Here is a 16,927-nt window from a genome sequence, read left to right on the forward strand (position 1 = left end):
GGGGATGACGAGGGGTCTGAGGGGCCTTGTTCACCTCTTTTGGATTTTCTTCCTGATCAGTCACTAGAGACACTTCTATTGGGGACACTCCTGGGACTCAGTTCACTTGAGGGCTGGAATTTTGGCCTCTTGAGACAAGAGACCTGCTGGGTACCCTTGGGGGCACTTTAGAAGCCCCCCCAACCCTGTTACCTGCTGGTGGTAAGACAGGGATGAGCTTCTTGGTCTCTTGGAGCCGTGATTTCCTCACCTGTAAAATGGGCTGAGAATACGCACCCCAAAAGGTGATGGGTGGGTTTAAATAACGACGGGTACAGCAGCATTCCTGAGTCCCGAGTGTGACACACACGTGAAGTACTGTGAAACTGAGAACAAGCGCTGCCCGTGCACACCACTAATTCAGCAGCCAGAGCCAGGAAAATATTTTATCTCATCTAAATCTAAAGGTATTCTTGTTTCTAAAGAATCTTTTTTATTGCATACAATATACATTTATACTACATATAACAATATGTTTTATACTTGGACACATATAAAAGACTATGTAATGCTATATGACTTATGAAACTTACAACTTGCCCTGGACATCCCTGTATTCGACCTAAGACCAGAATGTTGCCAATTCCCTCCCCACCTGCAAGGCCTCTGCCCTGAGGTACCCAGCCCCGCGGGGCCTCAGCGCAGCTCAGCCTGTTTCCTGCTGGCTCTGGGGGACACAGGCTGGCGGGGGGTGAGGAGGTGAGCTCAGTGGGAAGCCCAGACCCACAGCCTGGACCCTGTCCTCTCTTCTCTACTGTAAGTGACTGAGTGTTTTCCTCCAGTTTTCCAGGCCAGAGTTTGTCCTGCTGGCTGGAGAGGCCCCCGTGACCCTGCATCTGCCTGGATCAGTTGTGGTAACTACAGGGCTAGACCGGGCAGGGGTGGAGGGTGGCCAGGGAGGTGCCCAACCTGCCTCAGGGTGGGCAGGCCAGGGCGGCCGACTGTGCTCTCACTGGGGTCTCACTCAGGGGACGCCCTGGGTGGCCCTCAGTCTCCCCCAGGCTCCTGGCAGAGCTGGGGCTACTTCCCACTCCTGCCTCTAGTCCTTTGGCCTTTAAGAGGAAGCCCCTGTGACTTGTAGCCGAGTCCTGCTGCCCTTCCAGACTCAGCCAGCTTTCACTTCCTGCTGTGCTGGGGAGTATTTGTGCAATGTCCACGAGCCAGATGCCATTCTAGACCCCAGGTCTATGCCTGAACAAAACACAGTCCTTTTCACGTGGAGATTACATTCTAGCAGGGGAGACAAAGACAGACAAGTGCGTAAACATAAAACAATGCCAGGTAGTGATTTGTGCCAGGCAAAGGACCAGCGAAGAAGGGAAGAGGTTGCAGACGGCAGGTGGGGAAGACGGAGGGATAAGGAAGCTCTGGGGAGTGTGTGTGAGCAGAGATGGGGACAAAGAGAGGGAAGGAGCCACATGGGCTCTTGCAGGGAGGGCAAACGTTGAGTGGACCGTCCCCTTCCTGTCCTAGCACCTAGGCATGCGCTGCCCTGGTGTTCCCTGTGGCTGGTCTTAGCCTGAGCTCCCTGGGACACAGCTGTCCAGGTTCAGGCCACATCCCTACTGTTCAGGGCCCAGCCTGAGACGGGGACAGTTGCAGCTGGTGCTGAGTGTTTGGGTGTGTGTCCTTCATGTCTCCCCCATGCCGAGCCCGAAGCACCTGCCTTGCCAGCCTGGCTCTCAGGGCCTCTGCTCGGGGCCCCTTGGAGCAGGGCTATGGGGACGGGGGGACTCTGTGCCCCTCTTCTCCCAGGGTCCTGCATCACCCAGCGCTTGTCCTTTCCTCACAGAAGGGCACCCAGGGGGCCCTTCCCTGGCTCACTCCAGCAAAATGCCATCAAATTCCTGCTTCCATGCACTCCGCTGCCAAGGAGACTTCCATTGCAGTGCGCTAACATCATTTCTTTGACATCTGAGCCCCGATGGTATTTGGGCAAACTGGTCTGATCGGGCACCTGCCATGGCCTGGTCCACCTGCGCCAGAACAAAAAATATGAAATGGGGTGATTTTCATACCCCAAGAATGCAAAGATTAAGTTACCCAAAGTGTGAAAATGCTGAACCCAAGAGGCCTTGGTGTCCGGGTTGGGGGTATCAGGGTGCCTCACTCTGGGGGTCCATGATCTTCTGAGGGCACTTCCTGTGTGGGGCTTGTGGGTCAGAGGGCCACGGCCTCCTCAGGCCAGTCCCACCTGTGTCCGTCCCCTTCAAGTCACTTGTCCTCAGCTGTAGGGAGGAAGGGAAAATTCCCCCGGGGACCCCTTCCTCACCCCCCTGAGGTCACATGGCTTAGGTGACTGCAGATTCCTCTACCCACCAGGTAGGTGGGCCACACCTGCTGCGATGGGGGGCCAGCCACCCCCTCTGTGCAGGAATGCTTGTGCAGTGCTAGGTACCAGGACTCTGGGGGGCGGGTGCTGTTGGCATAGTTCCGCCCAGTGTGAGCGTCTGGATCTCACCACGAGGTGTAGGAGCCTATTTAGATCCTAGAGGGGCTCCTGACCCTCCGTGCGTATGAAGATACCAGAGAGCATGAAGGTGACTGAGGGCCCCCCAAGAGGAAGACTGTTTGGGACCTTAGCCCCCACCTGGAGAAGGGGAGGTTCCTTACCTGGAGTGTGCTGTGTCGCTCTGTCCCCGGGTGTCCAGCTTGGGCTGGACTGTCTGCCCTCTGCTGCTTTAGCCCCTCATTTCTTGTCCCTGATGCCCTTGGTCTGTGCAACTCCTTTTCTCTCCCTCCACGAGGAGTCCTGGGTACACGCACCCTTTCCTTCTGCTTACTTGTGGGTGTTGAAAACAAAACAGGTCCCTTTGCGCACGGCGTGGCTGTGCCGTGGGAAACACTGTCAGACGGGCTCCTGCGGAGCAGCCACCTGCAGCATGAGGGTGCCGTGCCCTGTGTTCAAAAGCAGCCACCACAGGGACTGAAATAGAGACTGTTTCTTTTTTTTCTGGGCACGTTCTTTATCTTTTTCTTGACGTGTGTGCCATGGTATTCTTTTGTTTGCTATTTAATGTCACATTCCTTTGGGCACAAGGATATTCACAGCGTGAACAGCTCCCTTCCATGGCTCTCTGCCCAAGATGGGGGGTTCACAAGGGGTTACAGCCTCTGTATGGAGATGTGCTCAGTACCTGGATTGGGGGTGGCTGAGAGGCTTGTGCCTGGTGAATCGCCCCTAGAAAGAGCTTTGCTGCTGTGGGCCATTGCCGTGGCCACTTTGAGATGTCTTGGGGCATGTGCACCTGCCTGGGACCCTTCCTGCACCAGCCCCCCGAGGAGGAGTGTAGCTAGGCGGAAATGTGAGTCTTGGCTGCCCTGGGTGGAGGGCAGTGTGGGGAGGGGGAGGAGGAGGGGATGGCAGGGCCAGGCCTGGGGATTCAGGGGGCAGGGGAGTTGGCAGCCAGAACTCATTCCAGGGAGGTGGGAGGCAGGTCTGCCGGGAGCCAAGCTGTGTGTGCATGTTCCATTGTCCTGTGGGACTTCCCTTAGAAAATACACATTCAAAGACATGATTATTAAGAATTTCAGGACGGCAGCTTCAGAGCATTAGATCCAAGCACAGGCCTGTCAGGGGTGTGTGATTTATTGATGAGGGCCCTGGGCAGTGCTCTCAGAAAGCACAGCCCAAGGGGAGCCAGGATTTCTGTAGGGTAAAGACCTCGGTCAGACCTGCCTCCCAGCCTTCCCTGGCCCTGCAGAATCCCCTTGGGAAGATCTGAAAAAATACTGATTTCCTGGGCCGTGTACCAGACTGATGGGACCATTTTAGGGGGTAGCCCCCATACTCCTCGTGGGACTCTGGTGTGCAGTGGGGGTGGAGACCAGGGTGGCTCAGAGTGCCTGTGTGATCATCCCTGCCTGGTGTCACATCTGAAACCCCCTCCCACAGGGTCCTCAGATCAGCTTTGGCCCCTGGAGTGTGGGGATTGCCCCTGGTTCCAGGAGGGTCAGGGTGTGGCTGCAGGCATGCTCTTGGTGGCACTAAAGCCACACATGCCAGTGTCTGCCTGTGACTGGCCTCCAAGGAGGATTTCCCGGGGGTGGTGTGGGCCAGGCCCTAGCCTGGGCTTTGAGACACAGGGGATGCTTGGTGCTCAGGCAGGGCCACAGACCAGGGGTCCTGAGCCTGACCTGGAGACCTGCGGGACTTTGCCACATGGGGAAGAAGGTGCAGGGAGAGAATTGGGGCAGTGGGTTCAGTGTGTGCAGAGACACAGGCAGAACAGCCTGTGTAGCTGCAGGGGATGAACTCTCTGGGAGGCTGAGCCGAGGCCACCGTGGTCAGGGTGGGGCTGTGGTGGCAGATGAACCCGGCAGTGATCTGAGGAGGCAGAAGAGGCAGAAGGCAGACTCTGGTGCAAGTCTTTGGCCCTGCTGACCAATCTTCAGATTCCAAGTAACCCCCTTGCCCAGTTCTCTCTTCATTGGATCTGCATCTGCCCAGTTTCTCTCTGAGGTTTAGAGTTCATTAACCTGGTGTTCTGCAGGGACCTGGGGGTACGGTATCAGGTTGGTGGACACACCGCCAGGGGTGTATGGTTCTTTGATGAGGGCTCTGGGCAGCCCTGCCAGAAAGCAGAGCCCAGGGGCAGCCAAGATTCCTGCAGGGGAAAGACCTTGGTCGGACCTGCCTCCCCGCCTTCCTGGCCCTGCGGAACCTGGCCGACAGCTCAGATTCAGATTCAACCCAGGTTCTGCCACTTCCTGACTGTGCAACCCTGGGCAAGTCCTTTACCATCTCTGAGCCTCAGTTTTTCATCTGCTGAATAGGAATCATTAACATACTCATTTCTTAGGGTTGTTTGTCAATTAAATGCAAGAAAAGTACCTAGCACAGTAATTATTAAATAGCACATGCTAAAGGCTCAATGACTTATAGTTATTGTTACAGTTGATACTATTACTGTTTTCAGACCAAAAAAGGAAAATCCTATTTGGCGCTCAGGGACCTCTGTGTGGTCCTGCTGAGTGGGCAGTGTCTGGAGGTGAAATGTGACATGGCGTCAACAGCAGGAGCTGTCTTCAACGCCGTGATGTCCTTTGCCAACCTTGGGGAAATCACCTATTTTGGCTTGGCTTACATGAAAGGTAAGCATCTCTTGGGGAGTCCACAGCTGGCCAGGTGCCTCTAGTGACCCAGGTGTCTGGATGCCTGAGCTATATTCCTTTTGGGAAAACTGCTTGGGACTCGGGGGCCTCATTTGTTTGCACACCCAGACATTGGTTAGCATGATGAAGGCTTCAGGCACTCACGTGTAAAGTATCAAGGAAGTGCAGAAGATTGGTCATGAAATCATGAGTGTAGGATAATGTAGGTCTCTGTGGCTGGATGGATCTGGTCGATCAATCAAAGTGCATTTAAGTTAGACAAGCAAATGTCTAATTTGATTTCCATTTCATCTGCAGGACTAATGGGGACTCGGCACCCCAACCCCAGAAGCCTAAATTAAGATTCCATTCTAAATATCCAAGAGAAAGTGTTTCTGCACCCTCCTCCCTCTCTGCCCTTCTTTTAGGGACTCTTTATTTCCATTGTCAACCTAAAATAACAACAGAGAGAGACTCCAAAGAATGACTTTATTTGGGAATAGGCAGATTGCAATCTGGGATACACATGCTATAGCAAACTATAGGTGCATCTGAGGAGGTTGAGGCAAAGGGAAGCCTTTGTAGACAGAAAAGAGAAGTACATGTAAGTTGTATTACAACCAAAAGATCATTAATTATGGAGGCAGGAGTTGATGTCAGTTCATTAGTGGAGACAGAAAGTCAGGCAAGTGTTCTTGTGTGGGCGGCTAGCTGTCCTTGTGTCACTCATGCAGTAAGCTGCAGTTTGAGAACATTTCCTGTGATACTTTCTGGTATAGGCATAGCATGTGAGTGCCCCGCCCTCATGGCCTCCCAGCTCCATTTTATTAGGGTTAGACATAAGCGACTTCCTTTTGGTGTTGATAACTTTTATACCATCTACTCAATATCCCTCTGCTGTAGCTGAATCTCTCTAACCACTGTGTGGAGGCTGAGTTGGGATCATTGGCTTTCTGGTTAAATCCTGGCTCTCCCTGTCCAGCGAGCGGCCCTCTATTCTCCCAGCCCCTGTAGGAGAAGCTCACGAGTGTTGTGTGATTATTCAGTGTACGACAGAGGCCTGGCCGGAGATGTCCTTATCTCCCCATAGTTCTCATCAGACCTCTGAAGGATCCCTCACCCAGATAAAAAGAACAACTATTATATGCTTTGATGTGATCAATTGATGTTTGGTCAACCTTTTGTAAAGTGTCAAAAAGGGCATCTTTGGGAAACATTTTTATTGATCTGTAATGTCCAATCTAAATAAAACCAGTATGCCTGCTCTGTGAGTACAACCTCAAAGTTTGTCCCCTACCTGCCTCTTCCCAATCAGGTGGCTGTCCCTGAGCCCCTCCCCTGTGGATAATTCTACAACTCCTTAGCTAGGGGCCTCCTGGGAATATCATTCAGAAGTGACCACCTCCAGGGTTTGGATATAGATCAACTTGGGCGAGTTTCACAGCCAATCTGTAAAGGGGAACTGCCCGTCCTTTGGGGAGAACTGGTCCTAAGGGAAGCGGGAGTCAGGTGTGGGTGTCGAATTCAGCAGCAAGGGCGGAGGGCAGAGTGGGTGGAGGTCTGCGCGCTGTGTGTTGACTGCTACTTAAACCACTCTGGACACCAGCTTCCCACCCCCCAGCATGCATGTCCATTTGGGGAAAAGGCTGCTTGCATTCCCTGCTCCATTCTTTCTCCACTTTCTATTTCCATTTCAGGCAAAGAGTTCTTTTTCCTGGACAATGAGACCAGGTTGTGCGAAATAGCCCCTGAAGGCTGGAGAGAGCAGCCCCAGAAGACCTCCATGAACACCTTCACACTCTTCCTGAGGATAAAGTTCTTTGTCAGCCACTATGGGCTGCTCCAGTGAGTGCTGCAAACCTGTTCATTTTTTCCTTAAGGGACTAAGTATGTCCAGGCTGACTGGGAGGTCATGGCTAGGCAAGTACTTTGCAACTGTTAAGTTGCATATAAATAACAACAGTTACTGTGGTTGATCTTCTGTTGATTGGATTCTGATAGAACAAGAGGGAAAAATCAGTTTTTTGAGACAGTGCCTGGTCAAAATGAGAACTTGCCCCTTTGTTTCACATGCGCTCCACTCAAGGTCAGAGTTCTCTCTTCCTGACCCCACATGCCCTCTCCCTCCACATATAGCCCAGCAGCCCAGTGATGAGGGCTGGGGAGAGAGACCTGGGTTTGCAGTTGGATCACTGCTGCTTTATTTCTTTGCTTGTTAGAAACAACACCAAACTCAATACTTTCCTCACTTGAACCACAGCAACAAACATCTCCATGGGTTTACTGAAGTGCCTGGATAGGGTAGCCCTCATTAGTGGCAGGAGGCATAGTGTGGATGGATGAAGGAGACCACACTTGTCTTATTGGCATTGACCTCTGGGTTCCGTTGGGCTGTATCTCATCTTCCCAAGGTTCCCAATGTCCCAGACTGAAAAAACCCACTGGTGTTAGCATTCTCCCTTCCCTTTGCATTCCAGCCACCTTTATTCCTACACTTCTTTCTCAGGCACAGCCTGACAAGGCATCAGTTTTACCTGCAGCTTCGGAAAGATATCCTGGAGGAGAGGCTGTGCTGCAATGATGAGACACTGCTGCAGCTGGGGGTCCTCGCCTTGCAGGCTGAATGTGGCAATTACCCAAAGGAGGTAGGGGCGACACCTCGGGTCTTTGGGTGGGGTCACTGGAGAAACAGTTACGGGATGGGGGAGTTGTTAGTAAAGTGGAGACTATGTCTTTCAGAAGTGTTGATAGCATCTACCTCTGAGGTTGGGGTAAACTACATCTATCTATTCATCCATCCATCCATCCATCCATCCACCCAACTACCCATCTGGACTTCCATTTATCCTCCCATCCACTTATCCATCCAAAAAGCATTCACTGAGTGCTCTTTGCTGGACTCTGGGAGATACAAAGATGAACAAATCAAGTTTGTGCATTATAATATAGTTCTAGTCTAATAGATCCCTGCAACAATAGTAATTTACTAATTTATTGAGTTCCTATCATAATCATCATCACCATCAACCATCATAGCCAACCTTTATTAAGAGATCACCCTGTACCTGGCATTGACATTCTCCATCATGTTAGCTCCCCTAACTCTCACAGCAACACTGCGAGGTTCATATTATTGCTCATGGTTTTTAGAAGAGCAATCTGAGGTTCAGATGGCTAGTAAGTGGGCAAGTCTAAATTTGAGCCCAGGTGTATTTGATTCTAAGGCCAGGGCTGATTCTTCTGGGATGCACTCTTCTCAAATGGCAGCTCTAACCTTGCTGGCCAAGCCCTTGCCACTGCAGCAGAATCACATGTAAGTTTCTTTGATTTAACTTGCCCATGATGGTTCTGTTATAATCTTCAGAGACTAAACAGAGGTGACTGGTTATTTAATTTGCAGATGCCTGAAAGTAGAGAGAGATGATGCTAATACATTTATTTACCTAGTTAGGATTCAAAATGTGGACACCAGGCAGGAAGAAGAGACCAACCAGGGGAGCTGCTACAGAGAGCAGTGCAGTTTTGCTTTTGGGTTCACGAAGTCCCCTGCCCACGTCCAGGATGAGAGGTAAAGTGTTGGCAACAGACCTCAACAGAGACCAGGCAGTGTGTTATGGTATCTAAATGTGGAGTTCGTCTTGGGGCTGCATCTGTAGGGGCAGAGAGGAAAGAGCAAGGGAGGCAAAAGTCCCACTGATCTCTTCCCTGGTGACCTCCCAGGCCAGCATGCTGGGCTTTCTTTTGGAGGGAACTCACTACTGTCATGTGATAAAAGCTGGGTGTCACTGGGCAATGCTTAGCTTGGAGAAGAGATGACCTTCTCCAAGAGGGCTGTGTGAAGGAGGTATTCACTACTCGAAAGAAAAAAATTAAAACATTTAACTGCCACCCATTTGACCCAGAGATCTTCCAAAGGACCTTTCAATCCTTGAGATCCCAAGACCTGGCATGTCCTTGGGCCTTTGAGTGCCTTCTCATAGCGTCTGCATGTCCATCCCAACCGTACCCACTTTTCAAGGCCAGCCCCAACCCCACAGCTTTCCTGGCTCCACAAGTGAACAGAACCCCCCACTACCCACTGGGCCCTTTGCAGCGTCTCTCCCACACCCTGGGTCAGCGCAGGGGATTAGGCAGCGCTCTCTTCATTCCAAGTGATAGGAGAGCAAGCTCAGATGGGCTTGAATAAACATATAATTTATTGGCTTGCAAAACCGAAGCATCCAGGTCCTCCCTTAGCCTCCCCCAGCCCTATCACTCTCTCTTTTACCTGGGAGTTTCCTCCTGTCTCCTCAGCCCCCAGGGTCCTTACCGTAGGCCTTGATGGGTGCAGGGATCCAAACGATGTCAGCAGGACCCCGGCTTCCTGTGTCTCTGGGCTGCGCTGTCCTCTGCCAGGTCTGCCTTCAGCGGCTTCCCAATTCCATTCTCCAGGTTTCAGCCCAGCACAAAAGGGAAAGTCCCTCTCGGAAACAAAAACTACGGAAATCCTGGGGCTTTGTCTCATTGGTTCTGATAAGGTCATGTGCCCACCATAAGCCAATCACGGTGGAGGGGGATGCTATATTCTGATTGGTTAGGCGTGGGTCACATGGCCACCCCAGGAGCCAGAGCTGGAGCTCACAGGAAGCGAAGTGCATGGACTAAGAGGGAGGAAGGTTGATTGCCCGTTTCCAAAAAAGAAGGTGAATAGTTGTACATGGCCAAAAATATATGTCCATCACCAGTGAGTACTTGGTGGTCAGTGATGCTATATCCTTGGTGAACAAAGGAGCCATGTTTGCCAAAATTCTAGTGTGCTGGGTCATCTGGGTCTGGCCTTGCGCCAAGGGCTGAATCATGCCCTCTGGCAGGTTTATAGGTGGAAGCCTAATTCCCAGGACCTTAGAAGGTGACTGTACTTGGAGCTAGGTCCTTTGAAAGAGGCGATTAAGTTGAAATGAGGTGCAGTGAAGCGCGCCCTAATCCAGTCTGCCTGCAGTCCTATGAAGAGGAAGTTTGGACGCGCCAAGCAGGCAGCAGGGAGCCGGAGCACCGAGAGGAGACCCTGTGGGGACACAGCGATGCGCGTCTGCCAGCCAAGGAGCGGCCCGGGGAAGCCAAGCCTGCTGACTTCCAGCCTCCAGCACTGGGAGACAGTAACTTCCTGGTGTTTAAGCCCCCAGCCTGTGGCATGGGTTACGGCAGCCCGGGCAGACTAACACGCCCGGAGTCTGAGAAGGCAAAGCCGCAGCCACCGCGATTGTGGACGCCGTCATACGGCTGTGTTCCTCCTCCTCGAGCAGTGCGTGGGGGGCGGAGTGGCAAGACTGTGACCCGGTCACGGGGTTAAAGAGAAAGGGCAGGTCAAAAGTTAAAAATGGGTCTTTGAGAACAGTGGCTTTTTAACTTTTTGTGCCATGACCCATGATAAATGGACATTATAACCCGACACACACGTACATGTAACAGAACTGAAGCAACAATTTCAGGAAATAAGGTGCATCCTTTCTGTATGTGAAGCACTTTGATATCTCCTGTTCTATTCCAGCTAGTTTAAAAAATGCTGTTTATGAGCCCCTAAAATGATTTCATAGCTCACTGATGCGTTGCACTCTGCTGTTTGAAAGATGCTTCTCAGACCCTCCCCGATATTGTCTTGCTGTCTCCCCAGCACAGCCTCAGGGTGCTGCCGTGTCCCTCTGTAGACCCTCCCGCTGCTGTGTTTTTGTTTACAGCATTTTTCAACACCAGGCATGATACATTCATTTTATTTTTGAGTCTTATTGTTTTTCTCTTTCATTAGAATGGAAACTCCCTGAGGGTAAGATTTTTTGTCTGTTTTGCTTTGTCATTTCTCCAGCATTAAAGTGGAGCTTGAAACACAGGGAGTTTGCTCACAAGCTGTTGATCTCAGGTGTGGGGGAATGAATGGAGTACAGGCTCCTGGGCTGGGAGATGCTGCAGACAAAAGTCACCATCAGGAAAGTCAGCAGAACGCTAGCTGAATTACCATCCCCCGCCTCCCACTCTCCTGGAGCCACCTTAATCCTTGGGGACTAGGACTTCACCTTCTGCCCCTGGCACCACCCTGGCCTAGAAGAGCTGTTCCCCAGAATTGGCCTTATCCCCTTAACCTCCTCCCTGCCCTTTTGACAAGGCTCCAGCTCTGTCACTGCTAACTCTTAAACCCCTTCCTGTCCTCAGCCCCCAGGCCTGGGGTCCTTAACAAGGACCTTAGTCCTTACTAAGCCAACTCCCTGTTGTTCTAGTGCTGCTACCTTTGGGGGCTTTGGGAAGAGAGTGCTCTAAGGCAGGGTTACCCAGTGGATCAGTTGACATTCTTTCTGCAACCCCTAGTCCAGTCCTGTGTGTGGCTAAGGCAGACAGGGCAGGGTATCTCCCAGGGCCAGCACTGATGCATCCTTAGCAGACTGCACAGCCAGAGATGTGAGCCGAAATTTTGGAGTCAGAAGGAACTGTGTTCAAATTCTGCCTCCTGCAAGTAGTAGCTCATGATCTTGGGCATGTTATCTCTCTGAGCCTCGGCTTTTTCATCGGCACAATGGAAAATAATAATCTCTTGCAAAGTTGCTCTAAAGGTAGAAGATGGGAATGCATATACGGCACCTGGCATGTAGCAATTGCTGTTTGTAACCTTTCCTTCTCTCTCCTCCAGAATTAGGAGTGCTGTAATATAACATGATGCAACAGCTAACCTTCAGTCAGTGGAGTCAGACGTAATGTCAAACCTGATTCTAACTCTACTGCTTAGCGCTGGTGGGGACTACAGGCCAGGTCCACTGAAGGCAGCTGGGGAGGCTGAGCGATATGCCCTTACTCAGGCTCAGAATCAGCCCAATGCAGCCACTTGCCCCAGGAATCAGGAAAGAGGTGGTGGGGGGACCTGTCATGTGTGCCTACATTAATCTGGGTTCTTCAGAGAAATAGAACCAATAGGATATCCCTATCTCTCTCTCTTATCTATCAGGAGAGTTATTATAAGGCACTAGCTCACGTGATGGAGGTGAGGAGTCCCAAGATCTGCAGTTAGCAAGCTGGAGACCCAGGAGAGCCCACAGTGTAGTTCTAGTCCAAGTCTGAGTCCAAAGGCAGGAGAAGACCTATGTCCTAGCTTGAAGACAGGCAGAGAGGTGCTCCTTCTTATTACAGGAGGGTCAGCCTTTTTGCTGTATCCAGGCCTTCAGTGGATTGGATGAGGCCCACCCACATTAGGAAGAGCAATCTGCTTTACTTGGTCTTCTTATTTAAATGTTAATCTCCTGCAAAAACACCCTAACAGACACACCCAGATATTTGACCAAATATCTGGACACCCTAAGGCCCATAAAATTGACCATCTCCAACACCCCATTCTGGTGACCCTCGTGCCTGTCCAGTTTCTGACTGACCTCACCCAGCTTCTGCCTCGGCAGGATCTCCTCCTCCATCTCCTGCTCCCTCAACCCCAGATCCTGCCAAGCCTCAACCTCTCCCTGCATCCTGGGACCAGAACACTTCTGAGATGCTCTCTGCTGCCCCCATGTGACCTCAAAGCAGACCTTTGTCCTTTCTCCTGTGTGTAAAGGCAGGTTACACAAACCTGTTCATTTGCAGTCTACTCACTCAGTCCTATTTATGGAGGGCCTGCTCCGTGCTTGGCATCATTGAATCCTTGTATCAACCCTGAAAAACTGGTGCTATTTTCATTTGCCACTGAGAAAACTGTGGCTCTGTGAGGTTAGGTAAGCAAAGCCAGGACTCACTGCTAGGGCCTTGCCTCGCTGTGTGGCAGGCGCTGTGGTGGGCACTTCAGAAGGCATTGGAGGAGGCCTCAGAAGTCCCTCACCCCTCCGCTAAGCCCCTCTCTGTGTTGCTGAGTGAGCAGGAGGAGGAAGCTGGCCTGTAGGTATTTCAGGGCAGCCCGAGCTTAGGTGGTTTCGAGGCCAGGTGGGTGCCACCTGTCATATCTGGGAAGACTTAGTGTGCCCTCCTAAAGGGCTTATATATTGTTTGATAAATGGTTCTGGTGCTGGAAAAAATAATTTGAAAACCACTGTTGTGAAAGATTGGGAGCCCCTGAAGAATTTTAAGTAGGGAAGTGACATGACTACATTTGCATTTTAAAGAGGGAGACAAAGACAATTTAGTATAAAAATAAATCTCCTTAATCACATCGTCACAGCAGAACAACTTTTCTCTGGGCACATTCTCACATGCAGGGATTTTTATACCGTTGTAAACATCTCCACGTTCGACTTGCATTCCACTTTCTCACCGAAGGGCGTATGTCCTCCGTGGCCTTCCCAGGGATCCTTCAGAGTCACGCCCAACGCGCCTTCGCAGGGCCGCGTCTTCCTTTACTTCTTCGTTCTCCTACTGTGCGGCATTCGCCTAGTAGCACTATGGACATGGTGACTGTCCCTGTTACCATTCGAGTTACTTCTGATCCTTCTCTTTTATCAGTGACACAGATGTAGAGGTACCTGAGTCTGGAGCCTTTTTACTTGCATGTTGACTTTTTCTCTTGGGTATATTCCTAGCAATGAGATGCTGGGTCAAAGATCCCAAATACTTACTGTTTTAATGTTCTAATGGACTTTAGTTTTTAGAGCAGTTTTAGATTCACAGCAAAATTGAGTGATAAGTACAGAGATTTTGCATTTGCCCCCTGCTCCTACATATATATGCCCAGTCTCTCCTTATAAAATATTTTTCAGGGGCTCTGGTAAGCATCCTGCCCCAGAACGTACATTTGTTACAATCGATGAACCCTCATGGACATGTCATCATCATTTAGAGCACGTATTTACATTGGGGTTCACTCTCAGTGTTGTGCATTCCATAGGTTTGACCATTACAGTATTGTCAAAGTCAAGTAAAATATAGAGACCGATCTCTAAATTTAAAATATTTTATTTGGGAAGCAAGAATTGCAATTTGAGGCACACGCACAGACTGAGTGGTCTTCAGTATGCTCAAAGAATGTAGACAAGTTGGGGAGTTTTATTACAAAGAGAAATGTTACATATTGTTCTGAAAGAAAGCTCATCTGCACGAGAGAAGCTTTCAGGAGCTGGCAGGCTGTGGCTGGCGAGTGACAGTGGTAGGTGAAACTAGTCTTAGAGCCACGGCTGGGCACTTGAGCAGTTATTTGGTAAAACTGGTCTTGTGGAAAAACTTAATTCTTGGAGTAGGTGCTCTGTGCCCTGAGTGCATTTTCCTCGACTCTGATTTAGGTGAGTATGACAATAATGACCCAATTTGTATAATAAATGTTCAAAGTACCATATTGAGTAGTTTCATAGCCCTAACAATCCTCTGTGCTCCACCTGTTCATCCTTCCCTCCCCACAAACCCTTGATCTTTTCACTGTCTCCATAGCTTAGCCTTTTCCAGAACGTCTCATAGGTGGAATCATACAGTATGTAGCCATTTCAGATTGGAATATTTCACTTGGGAACATGCTCTTAAGGTTCCTCCATGTCTTTTCATAGCTTGACAGCTCATTTCTTTCCAGTGCTGAATAATATTCCCTAGTCTGGACATACCACAGTTTATCCATTCACTTAGTAAAGTACACCTTTTGTGTCCAAGTTTTGGCAATGATAAATAAGGCTGCTATAAATATCTATGTGCAGGTTTTTGTGTGGACATACGTTTTCAGCTTCTTTGGGTAAATACCAAAGAGCATGATTGCTGGATCATATGGCAAGCATATGTTTAATTTTGTACGAAACTGCTTAACTGTGTTCTGAAATGGCTGTACCATTTTGCCTTCCTGTCCAGCAACGAATGAGGGTTCTGGCTGCGCCACATCTTCATCAGCATATGGTGTTGTCAGTGTTCTGGATTTTGGCCATTCTAATAGCTCTCTAAATGCTTTTTTACGCACTAGATTGCTGAGAAATTTCTTTCCCTTTGTGCCTCTGAGCTTAGCTCAGAACCAGCATGGGGCCAGCACCAACCCGCAGGATTCTCAGTCCATGGCCACATGGGCACAGGCCTGTGCCACACCAGGAGTGTGTGGCATTTAGTGGACGTCATGCTGTTTCCTGCAGATCCCCTCATTGGGTCAACTCATCCACGCCCGCCCCTGAGAAGGCCAGATTCCCCCAGTACCTGCTGCTTTCCTCATGGGTAATTGTGCTCAACTGGGGGAAACGCCTTGCCCGGGGTGAGGCTGGCGTGGCCCACTCAGACCAGGAGAAGTTGATGCAGAAACACACAGGCAGAGTCGGCTGCTCCTTCTGCCCAGTCCTGACTTTCTCATTCTGTACAGTGGACCCCAGGATCGCTCCTCCGTGAACTTCTGCATAATTCTCTTTGCCCTGGAGTCTGTGTTCAGGGAATCCATTATCAGGCAGCAAATGATCCAATCTCCCAGCCTCTCCTAGGGGGGCCATAGCCTCAGTCCCCCGCAGAGCAGGCTTGATGAAGGTTCAGACCTGGAGCGGGGTGGGGGTGTACAGTCTTTCGTTGTTCAGGGGGTTACTTCTTGAACCCCTCCTTGTGCAGAGATGGTGGCACAGCTGAGACTCCCCCTCATAAGAGATGGACCATATGCCAGGAGCACACGTGGACATGTGGAGAAATGCTAAACCAATAAAAAGAAACAAAGTTTTAGGGCCAGGGTTTCACTGTGCCTTTTGGGAAGGGGTGTGGCATCATGGAATGAGTGAAGGCTTTGGGTGAACAAATACTGTTTCTGTCACTTACAAGTTGCGTGACCTCAGCCTTGTTGAATGACTTCTCTCCTTGCTCATCTTGGCCGTGGCAATAATATTGCCATAGTCATGGCACTGCTGTGGGCCTAACGAGTTCTGTAGACCACCTGGTATGCAGAAGAGGTTTGGAAACAGGTGGCTTCTTTCGTCTCTCCATCTGTTCACGTCATAGTGTTTGGTATTGCTTCTAATGTAGCAGAAAATGATATCCCAGGTGGGCACCTCAAAGAAGCATCCTTGCTTGGCACCCTCGTTGGATCGTGACTGCAGACAAGGTTTCTTTCTGCTCAGAGTGCACAGATGGTGTCTTGCTTGTCTTGCTTACGTCCCTTTCCCTCTGCATCCTGTTTCCAGCAGGTAGAGAGTCAGGCGTACTTTCGAGTTGAAGATTACATCCCAGCAAGTCTGATCGAGAGAATGACTGCTCTCCAGGTCCAAGCGGAAGTCTCGGAGAGACACCGGCTCGGTTCTGCACTTTGGGGAGAGGATGCTGAGCTGCAGTTCTTGACGGTAAGTCCTTCCAGACCTTGGCAGCAGTGCTGGTCATTAAGGGAATGCAGTTAGCAATCTCTTCTGGAACCTTCTCTGAGGGCCAGATGTGCTCAGACCCACAAGGAGGCATGAGCAAAGGCCTTGAGCTAGAGGAAGAAGGAAGCCCCCATCGCTCTGAGGGCAAGGAGAGGCTTCAGGAAGCAGGGGCCCTTGACCCGAAGATAGGTAGGATTTAGTGAGCTGGGGTGGGTGTGGTAGGGCCTTTCTTTAATCTTAGAGCAGCATCCCAGACACTTTTCTGCAACTGGGAGACCACATTTCTCATGATGTCACACAGGATGACAGAAGTACTAAGTCAGGGTGTGGGTCAGAGCAAAGCCATTGGAAGACCCAGAGTTTGCAGCCTTCCGGCAGCTGTCCTCAGCATAGCACAGCCGGTGTGGCCCAGGCTTCAGTCCACAGTCTTCACCCTTTGCACAAAAGCAGTGGCACTTCAATGCCCCCATATTTGTAGGCATGCACGGCGATGAACAGCCTTTGCTTACTCCACGGCCTCCATTCGCTGTGGGCCAGGCATTGCAGGTGCTCCCTGCCCCCAG

The 16,927-nt window shown here is 50.6% G+C and overlaps 1 protein-coding gene and 1 long non-coding RNA gene across 2 annotated transcripts in view; one reads left to right on the forward strand and one right to left on the reverse strand.

Annotated features, from left to right (window-relative positions):
* FRMPD2 (FERM and PDZ domain containing 2) overlaps positions 1–16,927 on the forward strand; it is a 100,748-nt gene that overhangs the window by 33,786 nt on the left and 50,035 nt on the right. The window contains exons 10-14 of the mRNA XM_045568234.1: positions 822–893; positions 4,959–5,133; positions 6,831–6,978; positions 7,640–7,778; positions 16,191–16,346. Of these exons, the coding sequence (XP_045424190.1) occupies positions 822–893; positions 4,959–5,133; positions 6,831–6,978; positions 7,640–7,778; positions 16,191–16,346 (690 nt within the window). The remainder of the gene's footprint in view (positions 1–821; positions 894–4,958; positions 5,134–6,830; positions 6,979–7,639; positions 7,779–16,190; positions 16,347–16,927) is intronic.
* On the reverse strand, positions 5,625–9,587 carry LOC123649920. Its single transcript, XR_006739191.1, has 3 exons — positions 9,443–9,587; positions 8,577–8,783; positions 5,625–7,813 (listed from the first exon to the last, which is right to left on the reverse strand). It is a non-coding gene; the product is annotated as an uncharacterized LOC123649920 (long non-coding RNA).

The sequence above is a fragment of the Lemur catta genome, chromosome 14 (genome assembly GCF_020740605.2).
Source record: "Lemur catta isolate mLemCat1 chromosome 14, mLemCat1.pri, whole genome shotgun sequence".
In the NCBI taxonomy this organism is placed as follows: domain Eukaryota; kingdom Metazoa; phylum Chordata; class Mammalia; order Primates; family Lemuridae; genus Lemur; species Lemur catta.